Below are 25,221 nucleotides of genomic sequence, written 5' to 3' on the forward strand. Positions count from 1 at the left end.
AAAGGAGCTCAGTTCATGTGGCTGTTCTCACCACATCATTTCACACTGCAATGAGCAGCTGTTGTTTAGACACCAGTATGAAATATTGTTGACGATGCAACTGGAAAATTCTGGCAGTGAACCCACAGCTTCATTTTAGCTATACAAAGCACAGGTAATTAAGATGTCCTTCAGCGGACAAGAGGAGGAAAATGTCCCTGCTTCTTTGTTGGTGCTCACCTCAAAGCTAAGCATAAACATCTCAGTCCATTATTCTGGTCACAGAAGTCTCCCATTTCATTTATCCTTGCCAGCACAGTAAAGATGCTTGTGAAGATGTGTGGGCTGAGCTCTAGAAATTACTGTTGACTGTTCCTCCTGAAACGAACCTCAATACTTCAGGAAAATTACATCTCTTATGCAAACAAAATAAAAAATGTATATATATATTCCTATGTGCTACATTTTGTTACAGGAAGTATGTTGCGTTATGTGTATAAGACTGGCACATAAAAGATTGAATAGTGTTAATATATAAATTTTTCTGTCTTTTGTCCATTTGAATGACACCTTCACCTGCACTCAAACCCGTTTTATTTCCAGTGTTAAATTCAGCGCTTATGACAAGCCTGGTTGGCAAGTGTACGTAAGTAGACTAAGGCTCTATTTAGTTTCAGGGAGGAATTTGTGTCAGCAGTTACTTTCTGACTTTTAACATTTTTTTTTATTGGTTTAAAAATGGAAGGGGGGGGCAGAGGAAGAAAACAAGGGCACCAAGGGATAAGTCCATTTTAATATATTACCTTTTTTTTATGTTACATACTGTTGACTCCCAGGATTTTCAGTTCTAATGTGGCCTTCAGCTTTCATAAAACAATACAGTCTACTTCTTCATCAACACACTATAGTAATTGCCTGATATTGTTTTTCCATGGACAGATCAAAAGCTGTCCTGCTAGGTCATCCGTCCCAGGCCTTTCTGCTAAGTTTATCTCTTCATTGTGGTCTCCCACATATTTTGGTGCAAATCAGAAATCCATTTCAGCACATCACTTTTACAAACCGTTTCAGTGAAGGTTTCCAACATGCTGAGATCCTGTGCTGGCACTGGAGGCTGCACACATCACAAACTACATTTTATTTACCTTTATTTAAACTCTAACCCAACAAAAGGACCCCTGGTTTCAGTACCAGCTGCCAATTTTGTGCCTAAATAATTTTTCCTTCTGGAATCCCGAGAGTCCAGATTAATAAACTGCCAAAATACCACTCAGACGTAGTTCTTTCCAAAGCCTCTCTAGCAGGTTCTATTGATAGCACGAGACTTATTTCTACATTACTAGTACTAAACTACTAAAATTTACTGTAAAATTAAGTATTGCAGAAAGTAATTATGTCTCTGGATAATTATGAATTACAGCTATATCCAAGGCTTCAGGCACCTGCTGTAGGTGATTTATCTCTGGTTGTCTTAGAGACAGGGCAAGGTTTCTAACATTCTTTCCTAGATAAGAGCAAGTAACTATACGGCTTAAAAAGCACTGCCATCTCTCATTTCAAGCATGTTTCACTCGAGTAGTTGTTGACAGGTTCAGCTCCATCATCTGTGAGTTCCTAAAACCCTGTTGCATCTCCATACCATTTTCCATGGAAATAAGTCTCCAGTTTCACTTCAAAAAACTAATATTTATGGAATCAAAAAGTATTAGTATTAGAAAGTATTTAGACTGTAAAATATTTTTTATCATGGCTTTTAAACTGCTGTTTACTGTTCAGTACATTGCAAGGAATGTTTTTGTACTGAAGTTTATTTTTAACATGTTAAATATATTTTCTTAGACAAAAAAAAAAACAAACACCCTACATAACCTTGAACCTTGGCTATCTTTTACAAAATGCACATGCTGGACTATTGCATGTATTGCATGCCCTTGTGTGCTATTGCAGCACGGCTTAACTAATTGCAGTCCCTTTAGGTTAAAGGAGAAAAGTGTTTCTAGCAGGTCTCTGGACTCAGCAATATTACAAACAGAAGCTCACCTGATGTCTGGAACAATTCCTCTGTCACCAAATATCCTCAAGCAGCAAATATTAATCATTCATTTGCAAAGAGCTGATAAACAGAAATGAGTTTTAAGCTACTGAAGCATCTGTACACACCACTACAGAAAGGCTTGAAACAGAGGACATTTCTACAATTCAAGAATATAGAATAGAGAGTTAGAATTGTTAGGATTAAATGTGTTGTAAATATGATCAACCCCAGCTGAGATTTCCCAGAAATTTCTCTAGGGGGTGGAGGCTCCCTTTTGGGTCCATGTGCCATTGGTATTCCTGCTCTGAAAGCCAAAACAGTCCACCCAGGGGAATTCAGGGAGATCCCTGGTACACGGGTGAAAGTTGTTTGCAACTTAAAGCATCAGATGAGTTGAGCTTCATGTAAATAGAAATATGAGGTTCTGTGTAGAAGTTGCTGCCTGAAATCCTGAGACCTATTCCATAGAAAAGATCAGAGCACAAAATGTAACCCTCTCATGCATGCTTGGTGTGTATCAGCCTGCTATAGAAAGACTTACATGCAGGCTGTCTGGGACATACCCTCACGGGCCATTGCAACAGCAATTTATTGGATGAAAAAGAGAATAAGCCTCAAAATCTCAAGGTACCCTATTTTAACAAGTGAGTTCAAATTGTAACTGCATTATCCACATAAGAAATTGGGAAATTTTACTAAAAAAAAAGGATCACTACATATGAATAACCTTGAAGACACTTACTAATTTGGAGGGGGTTAATACTATTTTGTTGGAGAGTATAAAGTCAATACTGACCATAAATATCCCTTGCTATCAGAGTTTGAGCAGGTGCTAGGTCCAAGGCAGACTTTAAGATTATTTCTGCTACACCTATGAAATAGTTATGTCAAAGCAAACCTCCATCTCTTTTGACCTCATTAGCTTTAGTTGTTTGTTAAGACTACGCAATGTAAAATGCAAATAATGGCTCCGGACCAGAATTAAGTCAATGTTTAGAAAAGATGAAGAGTACTGCTGCTGTCATATAAAACCAACTGCAAAATGCTTGCCTTTTTCTTGAAGACAGACATAGGGGTATTTTTCTTCAGAAAAATATTCAGGAAAACAAGGGAAGAAAAGACGGTGAAATCTCTGCAATCTCTAAAAAGATAAACCCAACAGGAACAGTTTAGCACTGGTGCTACAGCACAGTAGCCATGTTATAGTCTGGTCTCTACATGACTACGATCTAAGACACCTCAATGGCTGTCTGCCACCACGCAGGGTTTGTGGCAAACCCACAGGGGCATCCACTGCATCTTTCTGATGGAGGTTAGCTCCATATGAATGGGACCTGTAGGAACCTGCATGCTTCAAAAATGGTAGTCAGAGCAATTAAATGACAGCAATTGTGTGCCTGTGTTTATGTACAAGTTATGATATGGACATCAAAGCAAGAGCATTCCTGTTACTGACATGTGGAGAGTAGCTCAGATTTGTGAATGGGCAAGGTTTTCTCTTTATGAAGCATTGAACAACCCTGGCAACCCCTACAGGAAAATGCCATGCCGACACTCAGCCTTGGATGTTGCCTTTAGATCAGGGGATGGCCAATATTGCTGACAAAAAAAGGCTTTCATAAATTAAAGCTACACTAAAAGCCCTATGCCATTTCTAAATAATTCCATCCAGGTCAGGTTCCTTCTACCTTTTTATTCTGAAAAGACCTAAAATTACTGACTTAATAAGCACCTATTTACTAAGAGATAGTTCCTCTTTCTAGTATTTACTTTTAAACAAGCTGTACCTTGAGGTCTGGTGTCATTTTTTAATTAATACCTGAGGATTTTACCCAGTGAAAAACCCATGTGCCCAGAACAAGTCCTGTGTGGAATTGAGGTGCTTGTATTCAACACATGATTAGTAAACCCTTACCCTGGCACACCCTAAATTAAAAGGTATTTTTCTCTTTCACCTCAAAGTGTCCCAGTTGTCTGCAGTTCTGTACCACCACTCTTTCACAGTCACATATCCTATGGCTTGGCACTGGTAGGGCAGCAAAATGTGGAGAAAGTTTACTTATGAGCAGGAACAAAGCTCATTAAATGTTATTGCATTTACTTTGCTTTATTTCTGTTGGGGTTTTGGCCAGCTCCCTTCATCCATTGCACGGACCATGCACCACCAGAGAGAGAAAATCATAGTGAACATAAACCACAAATCAACATGTCCTTCAGTCAGATTGTTTTTTGTTATATCCTACAAGAAGTGTAATCTGTCACTTTATTTCTGAGGAATTAACATGCTTATGAGTATTACAAAATTGTACACACTATCCATTTTGTGTTTCATTTCATAAAACACACAGAGGGGAACTGTAGATATCTATAAAAGCTGCCTTTTACAATGAATTTATTCCCTATTGAATTCAGTGCAGCCAGGAACCTTTGTCTCTTCTGTCTGCTGACAAGCCAGAGCTTTCATAGAGCATTTTTGCCAAAGTGGCCATTCTCTTCTGCAGAAATATAAATGCCTCTGGAGTCATCCAGGGCTGAGCCCTTAGCATCCCAGACAGGACTTTGGCACAATTCCTGCTAGAAGATGTCAGTGCTGCAGACATGAAGGACCACAGATACTGAATACCCACCTCTGCAGTCTCCTAGAAGCCATACAACTATATGTCATGCTGAAAACAACCACCATTCTCCTTCCAAATACGGTCTCTTCTGCCAAAAGTGCAAGAGTATGTACAATAGCCCTAAGAAATCTACTGAGGTGACAATATGCTCTCATCTTTACTATCACACAAGCCTCTCACAATTGGACTGCTGTTAATGTGCACGGACTCATGCAAGAATACTGGAAAACCTGAGTATTGAAAAACTGGTAACTTCACAGAGAGAGAATCTCTACCCTGGGTGAAGCACAGTGCCTTCACTTGTGTGCCACAGAAAAATACACTGCAGGTACTATTTCACATGTGTTGTCAGTCATTCAGCTTTCAAACCACAGGGTGCAAATGAAATGTATCTGTTCAGAACAGTTTAACATTATTTTTCACACTTCTCTTTACTTCAGTTAGTACCACTGAATGTTAAAAGCAGCATGTTTTATTCTAAAACTTTCTGCTGTTATCCTTGCTCTAATGAAAGCAAGGAGGCATACGTGAAGCAAAACTGTTTACATTAAATCTGTACAAATACATGGCAATTTTAAGCAGTATTTAATAATCACATCTAGTCCAAATATACACATACAGTTGCAGACATGAACGATACAAATGCAGTTTGTAAACACTGTGGGTGCAAAATTCCATGATGGGGCAGGTGCATCATGTTTAACCACCTGGGATGGTCAGGTCTGCTTTCAGAGTGGCCAGCCAACTCCAGCCACTGGACTGTCGGCTGCGCTTGTCTGCCCCAGTAAAAGCTCTGGATAAAACCGGGCAGATCTTCGTTTAATTTCTACATTCATTACATTCATTACATTTATTAGCAAGCTACTGAGGGCGAGCTGCCAACTGTGGAGCCACGGCGGCTCCGCGCACAAAGCCTGCGGTGGCCGTGCCCGCGGCGCGGGGCCCTCGCTGGGGCGCGGTGGCCTCTGCCGCGCTCGTCACATCGCTCCTCCAGCAACGGGGGAAAGCGTGAATGCCCCTTTTCCGAGGGAAAACGAGAAGCGTGCCGCCAGGTGGGGAGCGCTGCCAGCCTCACGCTGCGGCAGGTCCCGCTCCGGCGCGCCCGCGGCCGCCAAGCTCTCAGCGCGGCACCCATCGGAACTGGTGCCCGCCAGTGGCGGTGCGGAGAGTGAAGGCGTTTCCCTGCGGGAAGGCCAGGGTGCGAATGGCTCCAGCCTCTCCCAGCTGTGCTCGCAGGCTGCCGCCCTCCTCCATGTCCCCGCCGCCCGGGCGCAGGGCGGCGCGGCCGGTGCGCAGCCCGCGGAACGCGCCGTGCAGACGCGGAGCCGGGCGCGGGCGCTTGGCCGTGGGGCTGTCCCCGGGGCTGCCCCCCGAGCTGTGCCCCGGACTGCCCCCCAGGCTCCGCAGGGCCTGGCGGCACTTCTCCGACACCGCCCTCAGCATCGCGTCCACGCCCTCCGCATCCGCCCGCTGGGTGCCGGTCGGGACAGCGACGGCTGGAGGAGGTGGAGGATGAAGAGGAGAGGGAGGAAGGGCAGCCCCGTCGGCACTTTGCGGGAACATCAGCGTCTGTTGGGAGGAAGGAGGGCGACTCCCAGGAGTTGCGCCGCACAGCCCTGCCCCTCACCGCCCGTTCCCGTCCAGCACCACACTGTCCCTCACTGCTCCATCCCGCACCGCACGGCCCCATCCCACACTTCACTGCCCTGCCCCGAACTGTACTGCGTTGTCCCCCACTACCCCGCTTCATCCCGCACTGCTTTACCCTACACCGCACCAATCCACATTGCCCTGCCCCATCCCGTCCCACACCATCGCATCCCGCCACACACCGCTGCCTCAGACAGCCCCACACTGCACCACCCCATCCCACACCTTCCCCTGTGCTGGTTCGCTCTCACTCTGTGCTGCCTCTCACCCCGTACCCTGTCCCCCACTGCACCCTGACACTGCACTGTCCCGCAGGGACAGATGAGGGGGCGGCACTCACGTCAAGGACAGAGGCCAGCTGTCTGGCCTGACTCGCCAGCTCCTTCAGCTGCACGTTGCTCTCCCGCAGTGTTGCCAGCTCCTCCTGCCTCTGTGTGAGGGTCTCCTGCAGCTGTGAAGGATAAATGTGGACTGGGTGGTTTGGACAGCTCCACTGCCCAGGGGCCAGGGGTTGCTGCACACCAGGGCCATGCAGCCGCCTCAGCAGGAATGCAATGGAGAGAAAAGCAGTGCAAGCCATGGAGGGCTTGGGTGTCCCTACCTGGCTGTTTGCCTTCATGGCATCTCCCAGTGCTTTCTGGTGCTGCTCTGCCTGGTCCCTCCAGCTCAGTTCAGGGGAAGGCAGGCACTGTGGAGGCACCTGCGACAGCACGCTACTCTCCAGATGCTGGGTGGAGGGTCCAAAGGCCACCTCCTCACCAAGTGAGAAATCAAAATCAGTGCAGTCTAGTGGTGGTGGCATTAAAGTGGATGCATCTGGAGGGAACAGCTACAGTTATAAAGACGCAGGACGTGTTCATGTTCTCAGTTCCCACCAACTCCAGCACACCATTCTTCTAAACATCCCTCCGGTATGTCCTTGTCAGAGACTGAAACAGTTAATGTTTCACACGTTCTAAGATCACTAAAAGACTTTTGCAAACTGAAGCAAAAGAAACAGCTTCTCACCCAGCAAAACACCAAACCCCCACCCTGAATACTGCTAAAGGATCAGGTAAGTGTTGCCACTGTCCAGCTACCCTGGGTGCAGGTGCTGCCTGAGGAAGAGAAGAGGCTAAGATGAGGCAACACCTCAAAAGATGGGGAGGTGCAAGGCATTCTGACCTGAGCTGGAAGTGTATAATAACTCGTAACATTTTTGAGTTTGGTGGGGAGCTTCCTCTAGCCCCAACGGATCAAGACCACCACTTCAATTAACATATATGGACAGGGCAACTACTTCATCACTGGATCCCGTGCACCATGACTATAATCTTTACACCTTTATCTTTTGTTTCCCTTTCTCTCTTTTATGCATTTCCTTAAGTGTTATGCTTATGCTCTAATGATTGCTATATAGGTATAGATGATATTGCTGTAGATGCCTTAATATTGCTAGGTTTTAATAATAGTGCTATATTGCTATGCTTTAATATTGCTATGTTTTAGTAGTGTCATATTGCTTTATTGTTATAGATGCTTTAATATTGCTGTATTGCTATAGAATAACACCCAAAACAGCAACATACCTGTTAACCTTTTGAAACAAAATTGTTTCAAAATAAACCCTACATATGTATGTTTACAAACACTGATTATTCAGTGTCATTTCACTCTAATTAACCCCAAGGGATTTATTAGTAAGAACATGCATTACCCTTCCTTTTCTGGAGCAGCCTTGAAATGCTTGTACTCTACTGTGACAGCTATGCCCCCTAGAGCTATTTGGATTTGTCTCCCATGGGAGAAAGCTCAGTGACAGCCCAGATCCCTCCAAGGGGGAGAGCAGGAATGCACTACCTTACAGATTGTACTATGGCGGAACAAACATGGAGTCAGTCAGCACCCAAAATTCCAAAAGCAAAGCAGAAAAAGAGGAGAGGGAATGCAGCATGACTGCAAATGCGCACACACAGGTACATTGGGTTCAGGTAAGGAAAAATATCTACTTGCCAGATACAAAATCATCCACAGCGTCTCTGAACTCTTGGAAATCAAACTCTGTCCCATCCTGGAAGCAGGGACTCTAGGATGGGTGAAGGAAATGATCCAGTCAGCAGGGCCCAGGACTCAGACCTGCCCGCACTGCCCACTGCTGCCCATACTGTTTCAGCAGTATCTCATGCCTGTGTTCAGCACTTTCGCTCACTGCTGGCACCCCCAGGCTTTGCCCTTGCCCATAACCCACCTAACACATGGGACAAGGTGCTGTCCTCCTCTGTGCCCATTTCACAGGTGGGAAACCTGAGGTCAGGGGAGCTGCCAGCACCCATTGGGTTAAGGGGGCCACCCCTCAAGGTGCCAGGTGAGGCCAAGCCTACCCCAAACAGTGGGGTTTACCTGCTGCAGGGTCACTGGGCCAGCTGGGGTGGTGGGAAGGAGGGGGGTACAGGCTGCCAAATCCTGCCAGTCGATGGTGCTGAGCACTGGGGACAGTCAGAGACAGAGGTAAGTAGTGCAGGCATAGCCAGGGGAAATGGCAGAATGATGAGCGCATGCTGGGGACCACCCTCGGTGGGTACGGCCAGGGGATGCATGGCTGGGGAACGTGGTGGGATGCTCCGGGGGAAATACAACGTCAGTCATGGAGAGGGGATGTGGCAGTAAGGACATGGTGAAGGGCAAGGTGGAGGTGTCACTGACGGGGGCTGCAGGGCTGGGCAGCACGGTGAGAGGCACCAAAGTGGCACAGTGGGAGGCACGGGGAGGGGTTCACGGCTGGGGGCCTCAGGGCTGTCCGCCGCAGACTCACCGAGGGCGGGTGCGGCGGGGACCGACGGGGCAACGCTGCGGCGCTGACGGGGCGGGGGCGCTCGGGGACTCGGGGCAGCCGGGGGTCCACGCCGTCCCCTGCCGGGACGGGCCGGCTTCTTGGAGAGGCGGGCGGGCGGGCACTGGATCCTGTTGGGGCATATGCTGCCGAAGGCTCGGCGGCGGCCGCCTTGCTCCATGCTGCCGCCCCGGCCCCGGCCCCGACCTCGGCTCCAGCTCCAGCCCTGCTCGCTGCCCCGGCCCCGACCGGCGCACTCCGCCCTGCGCCCCTCTGGGCGCCGCCCCGCGGACAGGGGCACGGGGGCCGGGGCTATGCCGGGGCTGTCCGCCCGCATTCCCTCCTCCGGGGCGCCGAAACCTCCCGCCGTCGCCCTGGGCCGCGCCGGCAGCTCCTGCGCCCGCGGGGCCCTTCCCCGCGCCCGCGGAGCCGGGGCGGGGAGGGAAACCCGAGCAGAGGCGCTGCCAGCCCCGCCGCCCCGCCCGCCCCCGGCATCACGGCTCCCCGCCCAGCCCTGCGGATCCCTGTCGGGTAGAGTGTGGACGTCGGCTTGTGGGCTGGGCTGGGGTTTATAAAGCAATTTGTTAAATGTCGTTACGGGGTAGAGACGGCACTGAAAGCCGGGGTCGGGGGGGCGGAGTGGGACAGAAAAAGAAGAAAACAGCCCACGGCATGTTCAATGTACCGAGCTCGCAGCGCAGCAAGGTTCCCCCGGCTGAAATCATTGAGGGGGCTGGGGGAGAATGACCTGCCCGTTATTCCTCTGTGGTGGGCTTGTCGGCATTTTCTGTAGCAATAGTTTCTGTAGCAAGCAGACAAGTTTTGCTCGTTCTGCCCCAACACCTGGCTGCAGGTGGGGCTCGGAGCACAGCCCGGCGTGCGGGTCCCCCCTGTCCTGAAAGGTGAGCACTCCCGAGGGCAGCTTTAGGTGTGTGTGCGCTCTTTTAACCTTCATTTGGATCTGTGTACATGAATGAATATACAAATGAAGAAAATGAAATATTTTACAACATTATGGCTGTGTTCTGCTCTTGAATGTTTCCTGTGCTACAGTGCCAAGCTGGGTAGGAGCACGCACCTGGGTTACAGCCCTGCTAGAAAACTAAAACCCAGCTGTTTTATTATTCCACACTACGTTTTTCTACACTTATGTCAGTGTATCTACTTTTTTTTTTTTTTTTTTTTTTTTTTTTTTTTTTTCCCCTGGGTCCATTACCAAGCTAGCGCGTGCCAGTTTGAAATGGGGAATGTTGCTTTCGGGCATCATTATTTTGGGGGGGCTGGAGTTAACTGCCGGGGAGAACTCGTTCTGTGCCAGTGCGTTTCCTCTCCCAGCTGTGTTCAACGAGTAAAGGTAACAAGCAGAAAAGAGTTTATTCAACATTCAGTGTATCCTTTCACCGTTATCTTTATGCACCATCCTCCAAATAAATAACACAGTACGTGAGATTCAATGTATTATTTACATGCTGGATTTAAAAACTACCGAAACAAACAGTACAGGGACACTACAGCTGACACGACACATAACATCATTTGCAAAACGTCATCTAATTTTCAAACTCAAGTGACACTAAGGCTTAGAGGATCAGACTCTGCACCGACTGTACGGAGCACAGACGCTAAAGCCAGAGCGTAGCCAGCGCCCAGCGCTGCGGACGCCGAGAGTGCGAGGGCTGGCGCGGCCGCCGCTGCCACTCGCCATCAGACGTCACGCCCCAGCCAGTGGCACTTCTGGGCCACCTCTGGGGGCAGGAGGAGCGGCAAGGACCGCCCGTTCAGAGACACTAGGAGCTGCAGCTGGTCCATGCAGTCCCGCAGGAGCTCCTCTGGGTAGCCGCTGACTCTCAGGTCCAGGGGACTGCGGTGTCGCAGTAGCCGGTCCGCCAGCCCCAGGCTGCCGGCGGCCAGCAGGGACGGCGCGTATTTGGTGAAGGCGTAGTCGGCCAGGCTGAGCTCCGCGACGCTCCCCGCCAGGCTCCGGGCGTCCGCCGCCTCCGCCACGTCGGCCCCCCGCGCCTCCAGCCGCACCTGGCTGAAGTGCTCCAGGAAGAAGCTGACGGTGGGCGCCGCCAGGTCGAAGCCCAGGCGGTGCAGGACGATGCACTCCAGGTTGCGGAGCTGCTGGCGGGTAAAGGCGTCGCAGCAAAGGGCGAGAAGCTCCTTCACGCTGGGAGGGTGCACCTCCACCTGCGAGGGGGGACAGGGGTGGGGAGATCGCCGCCAGGGAGCAACGCGGGGGAGCGGGCGCGGAACACTGCCCAGCTGCGGCTGAGCTCGGAGCCGTCGGAGCCGCTCGAGCTGCAGAGACCCCGGCGGGCTGCAGAGACCCCGGCAGCGGGGCAGCCAGACGCCGGGGCCGCCCTACCTGCTTGGAGGCGATGAGCAGCGCCGTTACCCCTAGCAGCTGGAAGCAGTCGGCGGCCACGGGCGTGGTGGCGAGAAAGCGGTCGAGGATGTTGACGGCCAGACACAGGGCCTCGAAGGAGAGGTCGAAGTGCCGGTGCACGGGGATGAGCCAGCTGACCAGCTTGCAGCGCGCCTCCGCCGTCACCTGCGGCACCGATAGCGGAGTCAGCCGGGACCAACCCGGGGCTCCTCCGCCCGCTCCCCGCGGCCGGCCCCGCTGCCCCCACCTGCGGCTGCCGGGCCAGCGGCTCCCGCGGCTGAAAGCGGCTCTCCAGCCTCTTGCGGGAGCGGTACCAGCTCTCTCCGTAGTCACGGAAAGCCTGCAGCTCCTGCGGGCTGTCCCCCACGGCCCCCGCCGGCGTCCCCGGGCGCCGCCGCCGCGGCGGGCGGCGCGGGCAGCACTCGGGGGAGCCGCCGGGCCCCCGCCGCTCCGGGGTGCCGCTGCCGCTACCTCGCCCTCCTCTCGCCGCCGTCACCATGGGGCGGGCGGCCGTGCCAGCCCCGCTCCGGCCGCGGCCGCGGCTATTTCAGTGGCGGGGCGGTCACCGCCCGGCCCCCGGGCACCTCGCCCCGCCCTCTGCCGGGCACTGCGAGCACCGCCGCCGCCAAAACAAAATCCGAGTCACCCAAACGCCTGCCTCGTCTCCGCCGCTTGCCATCGGGCCAGACGGCTGCGGTGGAATCGACGCTGGTCTCCGACCTCCCGACCATGGCCACTCTGTCGGGCAGGGCGCGGCGAGCAAACCGGGCAGCAGTGCCAGAAAACCACGGCAGCCGAAGCTGCAGTAGGTTGTATTTTGACACTACTAAATCAGGTGTCTCTCCAGCTTTAACAGCTAGGCTGCTCTGCATAAATAACACTTTTATTTGAAGTCAGTGGGAAACAGCACAAATACACCAGGGAAGATAGCTGGGAAAGAAGGAGATCCCTCGGCCATCTGGATCTCAGTTACACTTCCAGCCATGGACTATTTATGTAGTGAAGCATTATTATAAATAGCTGAATTCAAGAAAATTAAAATACTCCTGCACTCCAAGCACTTGTTTGCAGTCTCCTATAAATGTGGAAAGACTTGCAGAAAGAGAAAGAAAACCTCTCCTGGTTCAAGCACTGGGAAAGATGTCAGTGGGTAACGAGAGCTTCAGGCAACCCACACAATCTAGGAACAAAAGAGGGGAGTAGGGGGGAATTCTGCAACTTCAATAGCAAGAGCAGGAACTCCTCTCCAACGTGAAGAGAGACCGGGAGGACATGCTGCCTTTTAAAAAAACAGTACACACTGAAGACCCCTGTTGAGACTATGGTGACAAAGATCCATACCTACTGACTACTCTTGTGTCTGACAAATGCTTTTAAGAGAAATAACACAACAGTGTTAACAGAAGTCTTTATTAAATAAATCGAGCAAAAGAGAAAGTTCATCCAGCCAAAAGAGCACAGGCACAAAAGTTGCTCATGTATACTGCAGAAGCAGAAAGCCACCATAGTATTTGTTTGTTTTAAGATAACTGTGCTTATCTGTACACCACAGTGTGATTTCCTTAATCCGTTTTGCAGAAAACTGTTGCTCACTCAGAAGACCGTGCAATTTCCTATTTATTACAAAATATCCCCTTAATTTAGTTCAGCAGGGTATGCTAGAGGAACACAAAGAATAACTGAATTTCAACATTCCTATCCATACACAGGAAAAAAGCTCTCTGTTCATCACACTTGAGTAAGGGAGAAGAACTCAAGGACAATTCACACTTTCCTAGGAGTTAGCAATTTAAGACCAACAACTGATATGCAAAATTCAAATCCAAAAGGAAGAGGAGCTTGTTAGTTACTGAATTGCTGAAATGTTTTTCTAATTCATGTTTCCAAAGGACACAAATAAAAGATCTCAACTGAAACAAAATGTAGGAAATTATCATGGTGCAGATTTAGTTTATATCTTCAATTAATATAGTTAGCAGGTTTTTATTTCTATGTTTGGGAATCCCGAAAGCAAAAATAAGGTCTTAAGATCAAAACTTCACTGTTTAAATGCTTCCATGCCTAAATGTAGTATAGTTCTGTGTTAAAAAAAAAAAATCCAGAACCCAGTTCCTGTCTTATCTATGAAACCAAGACTACCCTAGTTTATCACAATGCATAAATGAATAACATATGTGATCACTTTCCCTTCAAAGTTCTTAGCAAACTCCTATTACAACTTGCCTCTCCATGAACTAAGTATAGGGTAACATGCACAAGCTGGTGCATGTTATTTTCAGCTTATTTTCTCTCAGCACAGCAAAACCAGCTGTGATAACCTAACTGGATAGGCTCCATGTATTTTGCATTTTTATGTATTTTCCTCAGTGTACTTTCTGTACACTATTAACTTCCACTGTACAAAACCTTTATTTTTCAGATTAAACAAAAGCTGTCATTTATACTCTTCCTCTCTACACACAATTCCTACTTGACTGCAATTGTTTAATTGCAAACCTTCCCCACCAATATATTGCTCATTCTTGAAAGCAGAATTAGTGATCTAAAATTGCACTTCGTAATTGCAAATAGTGTGGACAGGTGCAATGTAAGAGCATCTGGTCCATTAAGCTATCTGGTTAAGGATTTTTCAGTATCAAAGAAATAAGAGACAAAATATCGCACAGACACACAATCACTATGAGCAGGTGGTAAGAGAGAACAGTGAAGACCAGAAGGTTTCTGCCACCGAAAATTTCTACCAGGAACTGCTCTGATAGAACATTCTAAAGGGTCAACCTGAACTTTGATCAATAAAGGGGGAAAAAAACCATGCTCATCATTTGAAGGTGTCCTGCAGGACTGAGAAAACCTTAACATACAGAAGGGACAGCAAAACATATTGCAAATGCATTCAGAGACAAGGATCAGGGTGAACAGGGAGGGACAACAGTGAGAAGAGGCACATCCTCTGTTTGGGAGGGGCTGCTGGTTAGTACACTTGTCTAACTGAGCACCTGTTCACAGCGGTCCATATTATCATCTTAGAGAGCATTTTCCTAATGTGAATCATACAAAAAAATTAAAACATCTATAAGATGTACTGGTTCAATACTGTAAATTCATAGTTCAAAAAAATTTACCACTTAGGAAACCCATATAAGAAACATTTGTCATCTGTTTGCACACATCTAATGGAATTCTACTCAACTGAGATACAGTCTTTAATCATCACTACATACTGCATCACCAGTGATGGTATAATTAGCACATTAAACTGAGAAAGAGAAATTGTTCAACAGCCATTTCTATATTGAAAAGAAACTGATTGCAGCTATCATTGGTACAGTCAGACAAATGGCACCAAATGTACTGTAAATGCTAAACATATCCAATGTTCATCTTTAAAGTCATAAAGAAAAGGTTAATCCTATGCAGAATCCTATGCAAAATCATGCAGTCTATCCCCATCATGGCTGGTACCAACCACACTAAGCATTTAAATGTCAATTAATGTTGGAGTGCATATTTCCCCTGCCATTACCGAAGCTCTGGTTTGTTACTGATTTCTGGTTTCAGTTACCATTCTCTGTTTTTATCAGTTCTTTGATGATGTGTAAGACCTTGTCATCTGTGAAAGAAAACAAACACAGTGACTGAAAAGAGTTAGCTTAAATACTGATTCCTAAACCCCAAGAAAATCAAAAGACAAGTCTAGCTATCAGCAACTTAAAATCTTAAATGTTTTAGGCTAAGCCAGAATTTAAAGTAAAACAAGTGATTACCATTTGCCAAGCAAAAGGACAAACAGTTCCTCCACGGTACATAATTTTAAAGTTTATAAAATTACTCAATGAACTGATGGTGGACACTTCAATACTTTACAAAAGGGACTGATAAAATGATGGGTTAACTATAGACACATTAGCATGGGAACTCCCCAACTACAATATTATTCTGAACATGCAGTGTCCAAAGTTTAAATACTCTATCCCTTAACTTAGACAATTTGCATAACACTTAGAAACCATCCATGCCTAAGATTCTTCACACACAATCTTAATTCTGTTCTGAGATGCACACCTCGCCATTACTACCACCACCTTGAATGTTGTTATCAGGGATTCTTTAAAACAGCAGTTGGGCAGATCTTCGTAAAACTGGGGTGAGCCACACAATATATGCACAGTTAGTAACCATTTTCTGGATATCTCTCAAGGTAATGGAATAACATTCAAGGTCACACCAATCCTACTGCATGAGGATGCCATGTGCTAATGGTTTCTCAGACTTGCCACAAGGTCCACTTAACAGTTAAACACTAATGTCAGCAATGCAATAATAAAGTTACCTTCAAGTGACATTTTGGGATTTTCAAGCTTCTTCTTTAAAACAGACTCAATGAGAACTCTCAGCTGTTTGAAAATTACTGCTATCTTTACAGGAGCCTACAAAGAACACAAAAGACAAACATTTGCATTATCAGACATTTTTATACCAAAATACAGATCAAAAGATTACCTTACATATAAACAGAAATTTATAACAAGATTCCTGCAAACATGATGCATATGCATGATTGTAAGCTTATGGACAGCATACTCGTTAAATGACTTGGGCTTACATTATACCTCAGAATGTGTTCCCACATATTTCTTGACTAACCAGCATAGAGGAAAATTTTTAATTTACCAGTAAGAACCCCAATTAATTGCTTACCCCTCCAAGATAAAAAAAGTACAAATTAAATTTATACCTGAAATAATATAGCTACACATTTCCCTCTCGGGAGGTGTCCCAGGACTTCCAAGAAAGCAATCACAAACCTCTCCTAAATCTCACTAGGAATTTTGACACCTAAAGCTGAACCCACTTCCAGGAATATTTCATTTTTTCCTCCCTCTGTATTCCACTATTTATTTTGTTTATATGCTGCCTTTGGTACAGTAAGTAGCTGTTCTGCAGAAGCACAAAATGCAACATATTCTGTTTAGCATGTCAACAGAAAAAACAGAAATTCTGAAATGCATTACAAGATATGATTGGTTCAGCAAACATGCAACTGTAGCCACCCAGGGATCACAAAAAGAATCTCCAACAAACCCACAAGGGGTTTGCTTTTTAAAATCCCCTATTCATGATCGCTAGTGAATTCAATTAGAGGGCTGCTTACTTGCATCAGTAGAGTGCAATAAATTAAAATGTCTTCTAGCTTAAAGTTCTCTTTGAGAGTAACATATGGCCCACAGGAGCACAGAAAATTTAACCAAGTAGCTGGGAGGATAGCAACAACCAGTGCTTGCCATTAACAAAATATACAGAGGATCTTGTTAAGTCAACTGTTTTATATGGAAAATTATGCTAAGAAAATGCACTCAGTTTTCCCATTTCTAAATAAAACTTTTACAAATGGAAAGGAAAAATCTAATCCAGAAAACCAAACACCCCCACTGCAGGTAAGCAGGTATTTCACAATTTGGAATTTTTTTCTTTGCCAAATAATTTTGTCTGCGTATAGAGCAGTATATAAAGCAGCATATTAAAGATAAATATGTAGTTACGAGATTATAAGATTGTAGGAAAGGGTAACATAAAACCAGCATTCTCCTCTGCTATGACTCAATAAAGAGGGCTTAGTCTACATTCATGTTCAATACTTTTTCTGAAAGAACAGTTTCTTCATGAAGAGAGAAGGAACTGGCTTGTTGCAAGTCATGTATGACAAGCCTTCTCTTTTGAGTGTGATTTACTAAGATTTCGTGACACATGTATAAAATTTCCCATAATTTTTGTAAATTCTCCCCCCTTTTCTTTCCTCATTTCCATCTCACATACATAGTGGTGTGAATTAAACTGGCGCATCAACTGTGTAATACAAAAGCCCATGGAACCACAGAACATAGTTTAGCTATCACTCCAGTGCACCTGAAAATGGATCCAGCCATCAACTGTCAGGAGACGTTCCCGATGCTGGACTTCTATATCCCCACCAAAAAGCAGAATGGGAAAGGGGGATATTAAAGTAGTCTCTCTCAAATACACTTTCGTGTACCTCACCTGCATATAAACAAACACAAGCATTAAGAACAGAAACAAAAAATGCCAAACCATGTAACATCTAATAACACCAGATTTAATTGCTGCTTTCGAAAAAAAAAAAAAATACACTTTTTTCCTTTTCAAGATCCAACCAACTCAAGTTATTGCACACAAACAATCACCGTAGACCACACAAAATAACTCCCCTCTAAGTAAGTGACAGACGTATACACCACCAGGAAATTAGCTAAAGCCATAGTTATCTTTAACGTTAAAGTTCAAATGGAAAGGTAATGTTACTCTAATGATGCTCATAAAAGGAACACCAAAAGTAGTAAAACTACTGAAGTAAAAGGCATGTAAAGCTCTTTTGTTATACATTATTCTTGGGAGCAACTGTTGTCAGTCTATCTATATCCACATATGGACTTGCATAAATGTGGTAAACATACAGACACACTGACACACACACAGTTAACTACTGCAGGGCTCAGCATGCACTGCTTCTGGCTTTGGAGCCTCTCACAGGTAAATCAGAATAGAACAGGAATGAGCTGGAGTGGGAAGAAAGGAAACAAAAAGAGTGCACCTTCATACAGAAGTGCAGGCTTTGTTTGTTCCACTGTTCAATGGAGTAACTTACCTACCTTAGCTGCTGTCTTGTCCTTACGCTACAAGCTTCTTGAGGACAAGAAATACTTTCAGCTCTCAAAAAAATACTATCACTTCATATGCATTAAGAAGTCTAGTATTTCCTGCTTCTCTACAGTAAATTTGGGCATTAAGCAACTGCTGTCAAAATTTTGCTGTACTGAAGTGTAACTAAATATAAACACTCAATTCAGCAAACAGCTGACAAGAGGGAAGAAAGTGACAGAAAAAAATGCAATTAACTTAGGGAGTTCAGCAATTACATAATTGGCTATTTCATTTTATTACTGGAGTATGTGAGTTCAGTACCAAGTTTCTAAATCTTAAGAGTCTGCTTTGAAGAGTAAAAAAGAAAAGACACTTTGAAGTTTACTAGTACACATTACTGCTTAAAATGGTATTTAAATCAACAGCACTGTATTTAAAAAGGTCAGTGATACTATCAAGTTAAACGATACACAGCAAGTTCCTTCCATTTCTAATTATCAATTTCACTATGAACAAATTTGTCCATGATCTTCAGCCTTTTCTTTTTCTCCAGCAGTCAGCTGACTGATTTTTATGGACTTTAGGATCATTAGATAATAAAAGACTCTTTAAGTCAAACAAAATATTCAGATATTAAATAACATACAAGTGTAAAGTATATTTGAGGCATAACTACACAAGGTATCAGCTACATTCATTTATGTTCATCTTACCTTTTCCTGGTAAAGCAGCCATCCGTATGTCTGTAAGTCACGGTTTACAGAGGAGGGGTGCACTTGTGCTTTACCCTGAGCAGTTTCTACAGTGCAAGCCAGTTTCTCTGTAATATCTACAGATTTCATATATAATATTTTTCCTACGTTGTCATACAGCCCAGCAGTCAACACAGCTTTAAGAAGAGCTATTTCACTCAGAGAAAGGGACTGTGTGGCACCACTCCCATCCCATCCACACTGTGTTGTAGGTGCTGTGAACCCTGCTGCTCTGACCACCCTTATGAGCTCCTGCTTCACATCCTGAAATTAATAAACATTAGTAAAATTTTGAATTAAAAAAGTTATATACTCCAGCAGCAGGCAATGACACTTCATCTGAATTATTCAAGCTCTCCACAGGAAAAATCTCTTACTAGAAAAAACATTTGTATTTTCTGCAGCTACATAGGAATACTGGCTATTTTAATGAGAAAAACACTATCTATAACATAATCCTGTATCGGGAATATATAATCAGATATATGGAACTATATATGCTGCAAATACTAAATCTCATACCTCTTTTCAGTTAAAATTAAAAGATACGTTTGCACTTCTGCTTGGAAGTGCTCAGTGACCCAAACTTACAGAGGGAAGACCAATTAAAACATTTTCTCACCAAAAATAAAAGTCCATTCACATACGTTTGCAGCTCATTTTTCAAATTAGGTGTTAACAGATCTACTGTTTGGGTTTTTTTACATAACATTAATACTTTTATTCATAAAGTTTTGATTCCTTGGTGAAAGTAAGGCCTAGCTTCTCCAATGGCAGTGACTCCAATGCTGTATACCCAAGTGTCCACATCAAAACTCAAATACAGACACAGCTACCTTGCTTGAGGGTGTGCACTTCATCAGTCCCTAGCATTCCACTTACTTTTATGTTGTCTAAATAATCTCTTTAAAAGGGAATGACATTTCAGGGGGAAATTTTAACAAATAACTTAAAAGTGCAGAGCATAATTATTCTGTTTACCTCCAGAGTTAACAGTGAAGTCCTATTCAGGAAATATTTTCTGCAGTAGGTCATTTCAGCTCGATATCCCCCTTCCTGTCGAGCCCTTTTCCACCTAAGGAAGAAACCCTGTCTTATTACAGCAAGAAGAATCCCAATTAGAGTATAATAGAAATGGTAGTAAGTTAAAAAGGAATAATATTTTTTGGTCAGCATTCTCCACTCTAAAATAAGTTGCATTAATGAAGATGAATGCTGCTGGTCTAAGGGCACTCCAGAGAACATGCCTGTAACACAGATTGGACAAGATACTAACAAAAAGGTGATTTTCACTCAAAAAAGTACACATTCTTTGACAGCTGAAACAAAATTCAGGTGTGATTTTTGAGACTTAGTGACAATACCCTAATGAGAAAAACACCTGTATGTCATTTCATACTTTTGTACTTTACCAAATACAAAATATTCTGGTTAGAATACCACAAACAGCAAGCAAAATATTTTACACTAGGAAAAACTGACACAGCAAACCTCTGTATGTGTGCCAGTACTGTTAAAACGAGTTAAAGAATAAAATACTAAGCAAACTATCTTTTTGTGTTACAGAATTTTCAATCTATTGTTATTCTGGAAAGAAATACCTGAAGTGAAAGCAGTTCAAGAGGAGATGTTAAGGATGCCTTGCATAACGGTATTACTTAAGTGTTATCTACAAGTAGCTATAAGCACAGAATTATCATTTACCCCAGATAAGCATTGTAGATTGTTATATGGTCTGAAACTGCCATAGCTAGAGATGATTTTGCAAGATCTGCTTCATCTTTTCGACCAATTGGTGTAGTAAATGGGGATTTTTCTGTCATAACAGCAGCCAGAGTTGCCTGCAATTAGTAAAGTACAGATTACTGAACAGTATTTTATTATAAGCTTACAGGTTTATAATACAAATAGCTTTAAATTTTCTTTTACTGTTATCACAGAATTATACATCTGTTTGAGTCAGAGGGAACCTTAAAGATCATCTAATTCCAAGCCCCTGCCATGGACAGGTGGTTTAAAGTCCCACTCAACCCGGCCGTGAACACTTTTAGAGATGCAACATCAACAGCTTCTCTGGGCAACCCGTTCCAGTGCCTTCACCACCTTCACAGTAAAGAATTCCTAATATCTAACCTAAACCTGTCCTCTTTCAGTTTAAAGCCATTCATTCCCTCTTGTTCTATCACTACACACCCTTGTAAAAAGTCCCTCTCTAACACTCTTCAGGTACTGAAAGGCTTAGGTCATCCCAAAGCCTTTTCTTCTCCAGGTTTAACAGCACCAAGTTTCTTAGCCTTTCCTCACAGGAGAGGTGTTCCATCCTTCTGATCATCGCCATGGCCTCCTACGGACTCGCTCCAGCAGCTCCACATCTTTGTATGTTGGGGACCTCAGAGGTCCAGAGGTCTCACGAGGGCAGAGGGCAAAGTAGAGGGGTAGAATCATCTCCCTCAACCTGCAGGCCACCAGCCCAGGATACAACTGGCTTTTTAGGCTGCAAGCCCACATTGCTGGGTCGTGTCCAGCCTCTCATTCACCAACACCCCCAAGTCCTTCTCAGTAGTGCTGCTCTCAATACCTTCTTCCCCTAGCCTGGACTGATACTAATTGTTGCCCCAACCCAGGTGCAGCACCTTGAACTTGACCTTGTTGAACCTCATGAGCTTCACATGCGCTTCTCCAGCTTGTCCAGGTTCCTCTGGACCATTAATGAAAATATTAAATAATGCTGGTCCCACTATGAATACCCATCAATATTCGTAGTGGTCACTGATATCCATTGGGACTCAGCTGTTGACCACTACTACATTCTGGATGTGACCAGTTTATTATCTGTCTAAAGACCACCCATCAAATCCACGTCTTTACAATTTAAAGAGAAGGATGTTGTGAGGGACTGTGTCAGAGGCTTTACAGAAAAGGCTTTACATCAAATCCACGTCTTTACAATTTAAAGAGAAGGATGTTGTGAGGGACTGTGTCAGAGGCTTTACAGAAATCGAGGACATCTGTGGCCCTTCCTTTGCCAACTGATGTAGTCACTCCATCATAGAAGGCCAATACGTTGGTCAGGCAGAACTTGCCTTTGGTGAAGCCACGTTGGTTGTCTCGAATCACCTCTCTGTCCTCCATGTCCCTTAGCATATGACTAGGAGGATCTTGTTCCATGAGGTGAGGTTGACAGGTCAGTAGTTCTCAGGGTCACACTTTCCACTCATTTTTTTAAAAAGGTGGGTGCAATGTCCCTGGTGATTTTCTCCAGCCACCAGGAACTTCATTTGACTGCTTTAACTTTTTGAATATCACAGCAAGTGGCTTCGCAAGTACACCAGCCAATTCCCTCAGGACTCTGGTATCCATCTCACCGGATTCCTTATGCTTACATAGATTCAGATTCCTCAAGTGGTCATGAACCTGCTCTTCTCTAACAGCGGGAGGGACTTTGCTGTCCCAGTCCCCATCTTGCATTCCACCTCAAGAAGAGTGGCAGGAGAGGCTGTCACTGAAGATTGAGGCAAAGACACTATGGAGTCCCCCAGCCTTCTCCTCATCCATTGTTACCAGCTGGTCAGCCTTGTTCACCAGGAGGGAATGCTTTCTTTGACCTTCCTTTTCTGGCTGACATACCTGTGTAAGCATTTCTTGTTCTTCTGTGTCCCTTGCCAAGTTCAGCTCCAGCTTTGCCTTGGTCTTCCCCACCCCATTCCTACACAAATAGACTGCATCCCCACACTCTTCCCAGAGTGTACCTGTCCTTGCTTCCATTGCCTGTGCATTTGCCTGTTGCCCTTAAGTTTGACCAGGAGGTCTCAACCCTTCCATGCCCATCTGTTATCTTCCTTGCCCTATTTCTCGAGCCTGAGGATCACTAGCTCTTGCACTCTATGCACAGTATGTAATATTTAATGATAGTTTATCTTCTACTAAGTTTCAAGGAAAACTTAGCACCATAAAAATTTCCTACAAAAAATTCAATACTTGCTATATTAAAGCCACTGCTTACATAATGCCTTACATATATGGATAAAAAATATTAAATCTCAAAACTCACATGAAATATTTTGCCAAATGACAGGGCAGTACCTGACAGAGCGAAGTTAATCAATTGCTTTAGGTAATACCACATTAACAGGAAATATTAAGAATTTTAACTTCCCCTTTTCCAGTAATATACCTATGTTTCCTCCTAATTTGCAATTAATTAAATGGATTAGGTGAAAATGTAAACTATGCTACAGTCTTTATATAATAAATTACCACGTCAATTATTTTCACTAACTTTATATCAGCATGTTCTTGGCCCACAAACTCTTGGGTAATCCAGACTGCCTAACCCATAAGCAAGAGGACTTTTTCCATAAGTATTAGACTCCCTGGGATCAGCATAGACAGAACTGGAGACCAAGCCTGACTATACCTTGTGAATATGACCTAGGAGTTTAAAATAATAGAATCATTTTAGGTTGGAGAAGACCTTTAGAATAAATGAGTCCAACCATGAAAAAAACTCAGATCAGTCCCCTCCATGATACTTGGCTACCCTTACCCTAAAATAAATATTTTAACTTCTTGTATCATCTTTACAAAATACCACATTGCAAAAAATCAGGTTAATTACAAAGAGTTAACAATTTCTACACTTTTTAAAATTTACATAAAATTTATTTTTACTCACCACAGGATCCAAGCAGCCAAATATAGCACCAAATATAAGCATTTTGCCAATCTTAACATTAACAGGAAGGGCTGCAAGGTGCTGGCCCAATGGAGTCAGCTTGGGCTCGTTTAACTGACAAGCCCCAATCTTCCTCAAAAGATTCATTGCATTACCAATTACTTGCTGCTGTGGCGGGTCTAATGCTCTGGAAAGAAAATCTTCAGGAGAGCCAAGATTGCATTTCTGTGGAGTAAATGGGTATGTATTTCAATATAAAAATTTAAAAAAAAAAACTTTTCTAGTAGCTAAAAAAAAAAATTGGAAAGCTGTTCCTGCAATCAAAAGCTCACACTCCCTCCCCTCCAAACAAGCCTCTTGTTTCCCAGATGGGTGACGTGCCCCACACTAGGTTTACAAAACTTCATTGTTTGGATGGGCTTCATACAGCACAACCACCGTTCAGAGAAGTGTGTTACCAATGATCACTGATGAGCAGGACACTCAAACCTGTTGGGATGCAGTTCAACCTAGCACTAATTTGCCAGGTTGCCAGTTTTCCCATGCATATCTTACTCACTTAGGACATGGAGAGAGGTAAATGAATTGCTCCCTTAAGCAGAAATCAGGTGGAAGGCTATCGAACTAAGTTTGAATTGTCACTCTGAAGCAAACCAGAATTGTATAGCACACTATTCTCACTGAACACCATGTTCTGGATTTTCCAGCACTCAAATGCTGACCTTGTGGGAGAAGCCCCACTGAGTAATTACACTGGATTAGGTCTGTTCTAGCAGACCTTTTTAGCTAATGAGGTCAGTGATTCCAAAACAGACAGCAGTATGAAGGTACGAAGGCATGCATAGTATTTTTGTCTAGCAAGGTGTATTGGGCTTCTGTGGACAGGTTTTGGTAGGAGGGAGCTACACAGATGACTCTGGGAAGCTGCTAGAAGCTTCCTTCATGTCCAGTGAAGCCAATGCTAGATGGTTCCAGGACAGACCCACCCTCATGCAGGGGTAACACCTCTGGGATAAGTTACTGCACAGAAGCAAACTGCAGCCAGAGAAGAGATGGGTGAGCATGTGTGAGAGCAACAACCCTGCAGACACCAAGGTCAGTGAAGAAGGAGGAGATGCTTCAGCATTCTGCAGCATGCAGCCCAAGGGGAAGACCATGGTGAGGAAGACTGTCTCCCTGCATCCTGTGGAGGTCCATGGTGGAGCCCATGACACAGATGCCTGAAGGTGGTTGTGATACCATGGGAAGCCCACACTGGAGCAGCCTCCTGGTAGGACCTGTGGCTCCATGGAGAGAGGAGCCCATCCTGGAGTAGGTTTGTTGGCTGGACTTATGACCCTATGGGGGACCCACATCGGAGCAGTTATTGAAAAACTGTAACCTGTGGGAAAGATTCACACTGCAGAAGTTCATGGAGGACTCTCTGCTGTGACAGGGACCCCAAGCAGGAGCAGGGAAAGGCATCCTCCCTCCTAGGAGGAAGCCACAGTAGAAGGTAATGTGTGATGAAACGACCGTAATCCCTCTTCCTTGTCCCGCTGCTCTGTTGGAGGGTAGGAGGCAGGGAACTGGAAATAAAGTTAAGCCTGGGAAGGAGGAAGGAGTGGGTGGAAAACATTTATAAGCTTTGAGTTTTAATTCTCATTATCCTACTCTG

The 25,221-nt window shown here is 45.0% G+C and overlaps 3 protein-coding genes across 3 annotated transcripts in view; all 3 read right to left on the reverse strand.

Moving 5' to 3' along the window:
* Positions 1-5,751: 5,751 nt before the first annotated feature.
* On the reverse strand, positions 5,752-9,272 carry MCIDAS (multiciliate differentiation and DNA synthesis associated cell cycle protein). Its single transcript, XM_050329821.1, has 4 exons — positions 9,074-9,272; positions 8,662-8,747; positions 6,623-7,111; positions 5,752-6,201 (listed from the first exon to the last, which is right to left on the reverse strand). The coding sequence occupies exons 1-4, from the start codon at positions 9,270-9,272 to the stop codon at positions 5,752-5,754; spliced, it is 1,224 nt and encodes a 407-aa protein (XP_050185778.1).
* A 1,191-nt stretch (positions 9,273-10,463) lies between these two features.
* On the reverse strand, positions 10,464-11,979 carry CCNO (cyclin O). Its single transcript, XM_050329822.1, has 3 exons — positions 11,728-11,979; positions 11,460-11,645; positions 10,464-11,281 (listed from the first exon to the last, which is right to left on the reverse strand). The coding sequence occupies exons 1-3, from the start codon at positions 11,977-11,979 to the stop codon at positions 10,796-10,798; spliced, it is 924 nt and encodes a 307-aa protein (XP_050185779.1). The 3' UTR covers positions 10,464-10,795.
* Positions 11,980-12,874: 895 nt separating this feature from the next.
* Positions 12,875-25,221, reverse strand: part of DHX29 (DExH-box helicase 29) — a 31,523-nt gene continuing 19,176 nt past the window's right edge. The window contains 7 exon segments of the mRNA XM_050328570.1: positions 12,875-15,090; positions 15,811-15,907; positions 17,385-17,516; positions 18,851-19,153; positions 19,871-19,964; positions 20,594-20,730; positions 23,565-23,789. Of these exon segments, the coding sequence (XP_050184527.1) occupies positions 15,035-15,090; positions 15,811-15,907; positions 17,385-17,516; positions 18,851-19,153; positions 19,871-19,964; positions 20,594-20,730; positions 23,565-23,789 (1,044 nt within the window). The 3' untranslated portion in view covers positions 12,875-15,034.

Source organism: Myiozetetes cayanensis, unplaced genomic scaffold (assembly GCF_022539395.1).
Source record: "Myiozetetes cayanensis isolate MyiCay16 unplaced genomic scaffold, myiCay2020 scf4, whole genome shotgun sequence".
NCBI classification, from domain to species: domain Eukaryota; kingdom Metazoa; phylum Chordata; class Aves; order Passeriformes; family Tyrannidae; genus Myiozetetes; species Myiozetetes cayanensis.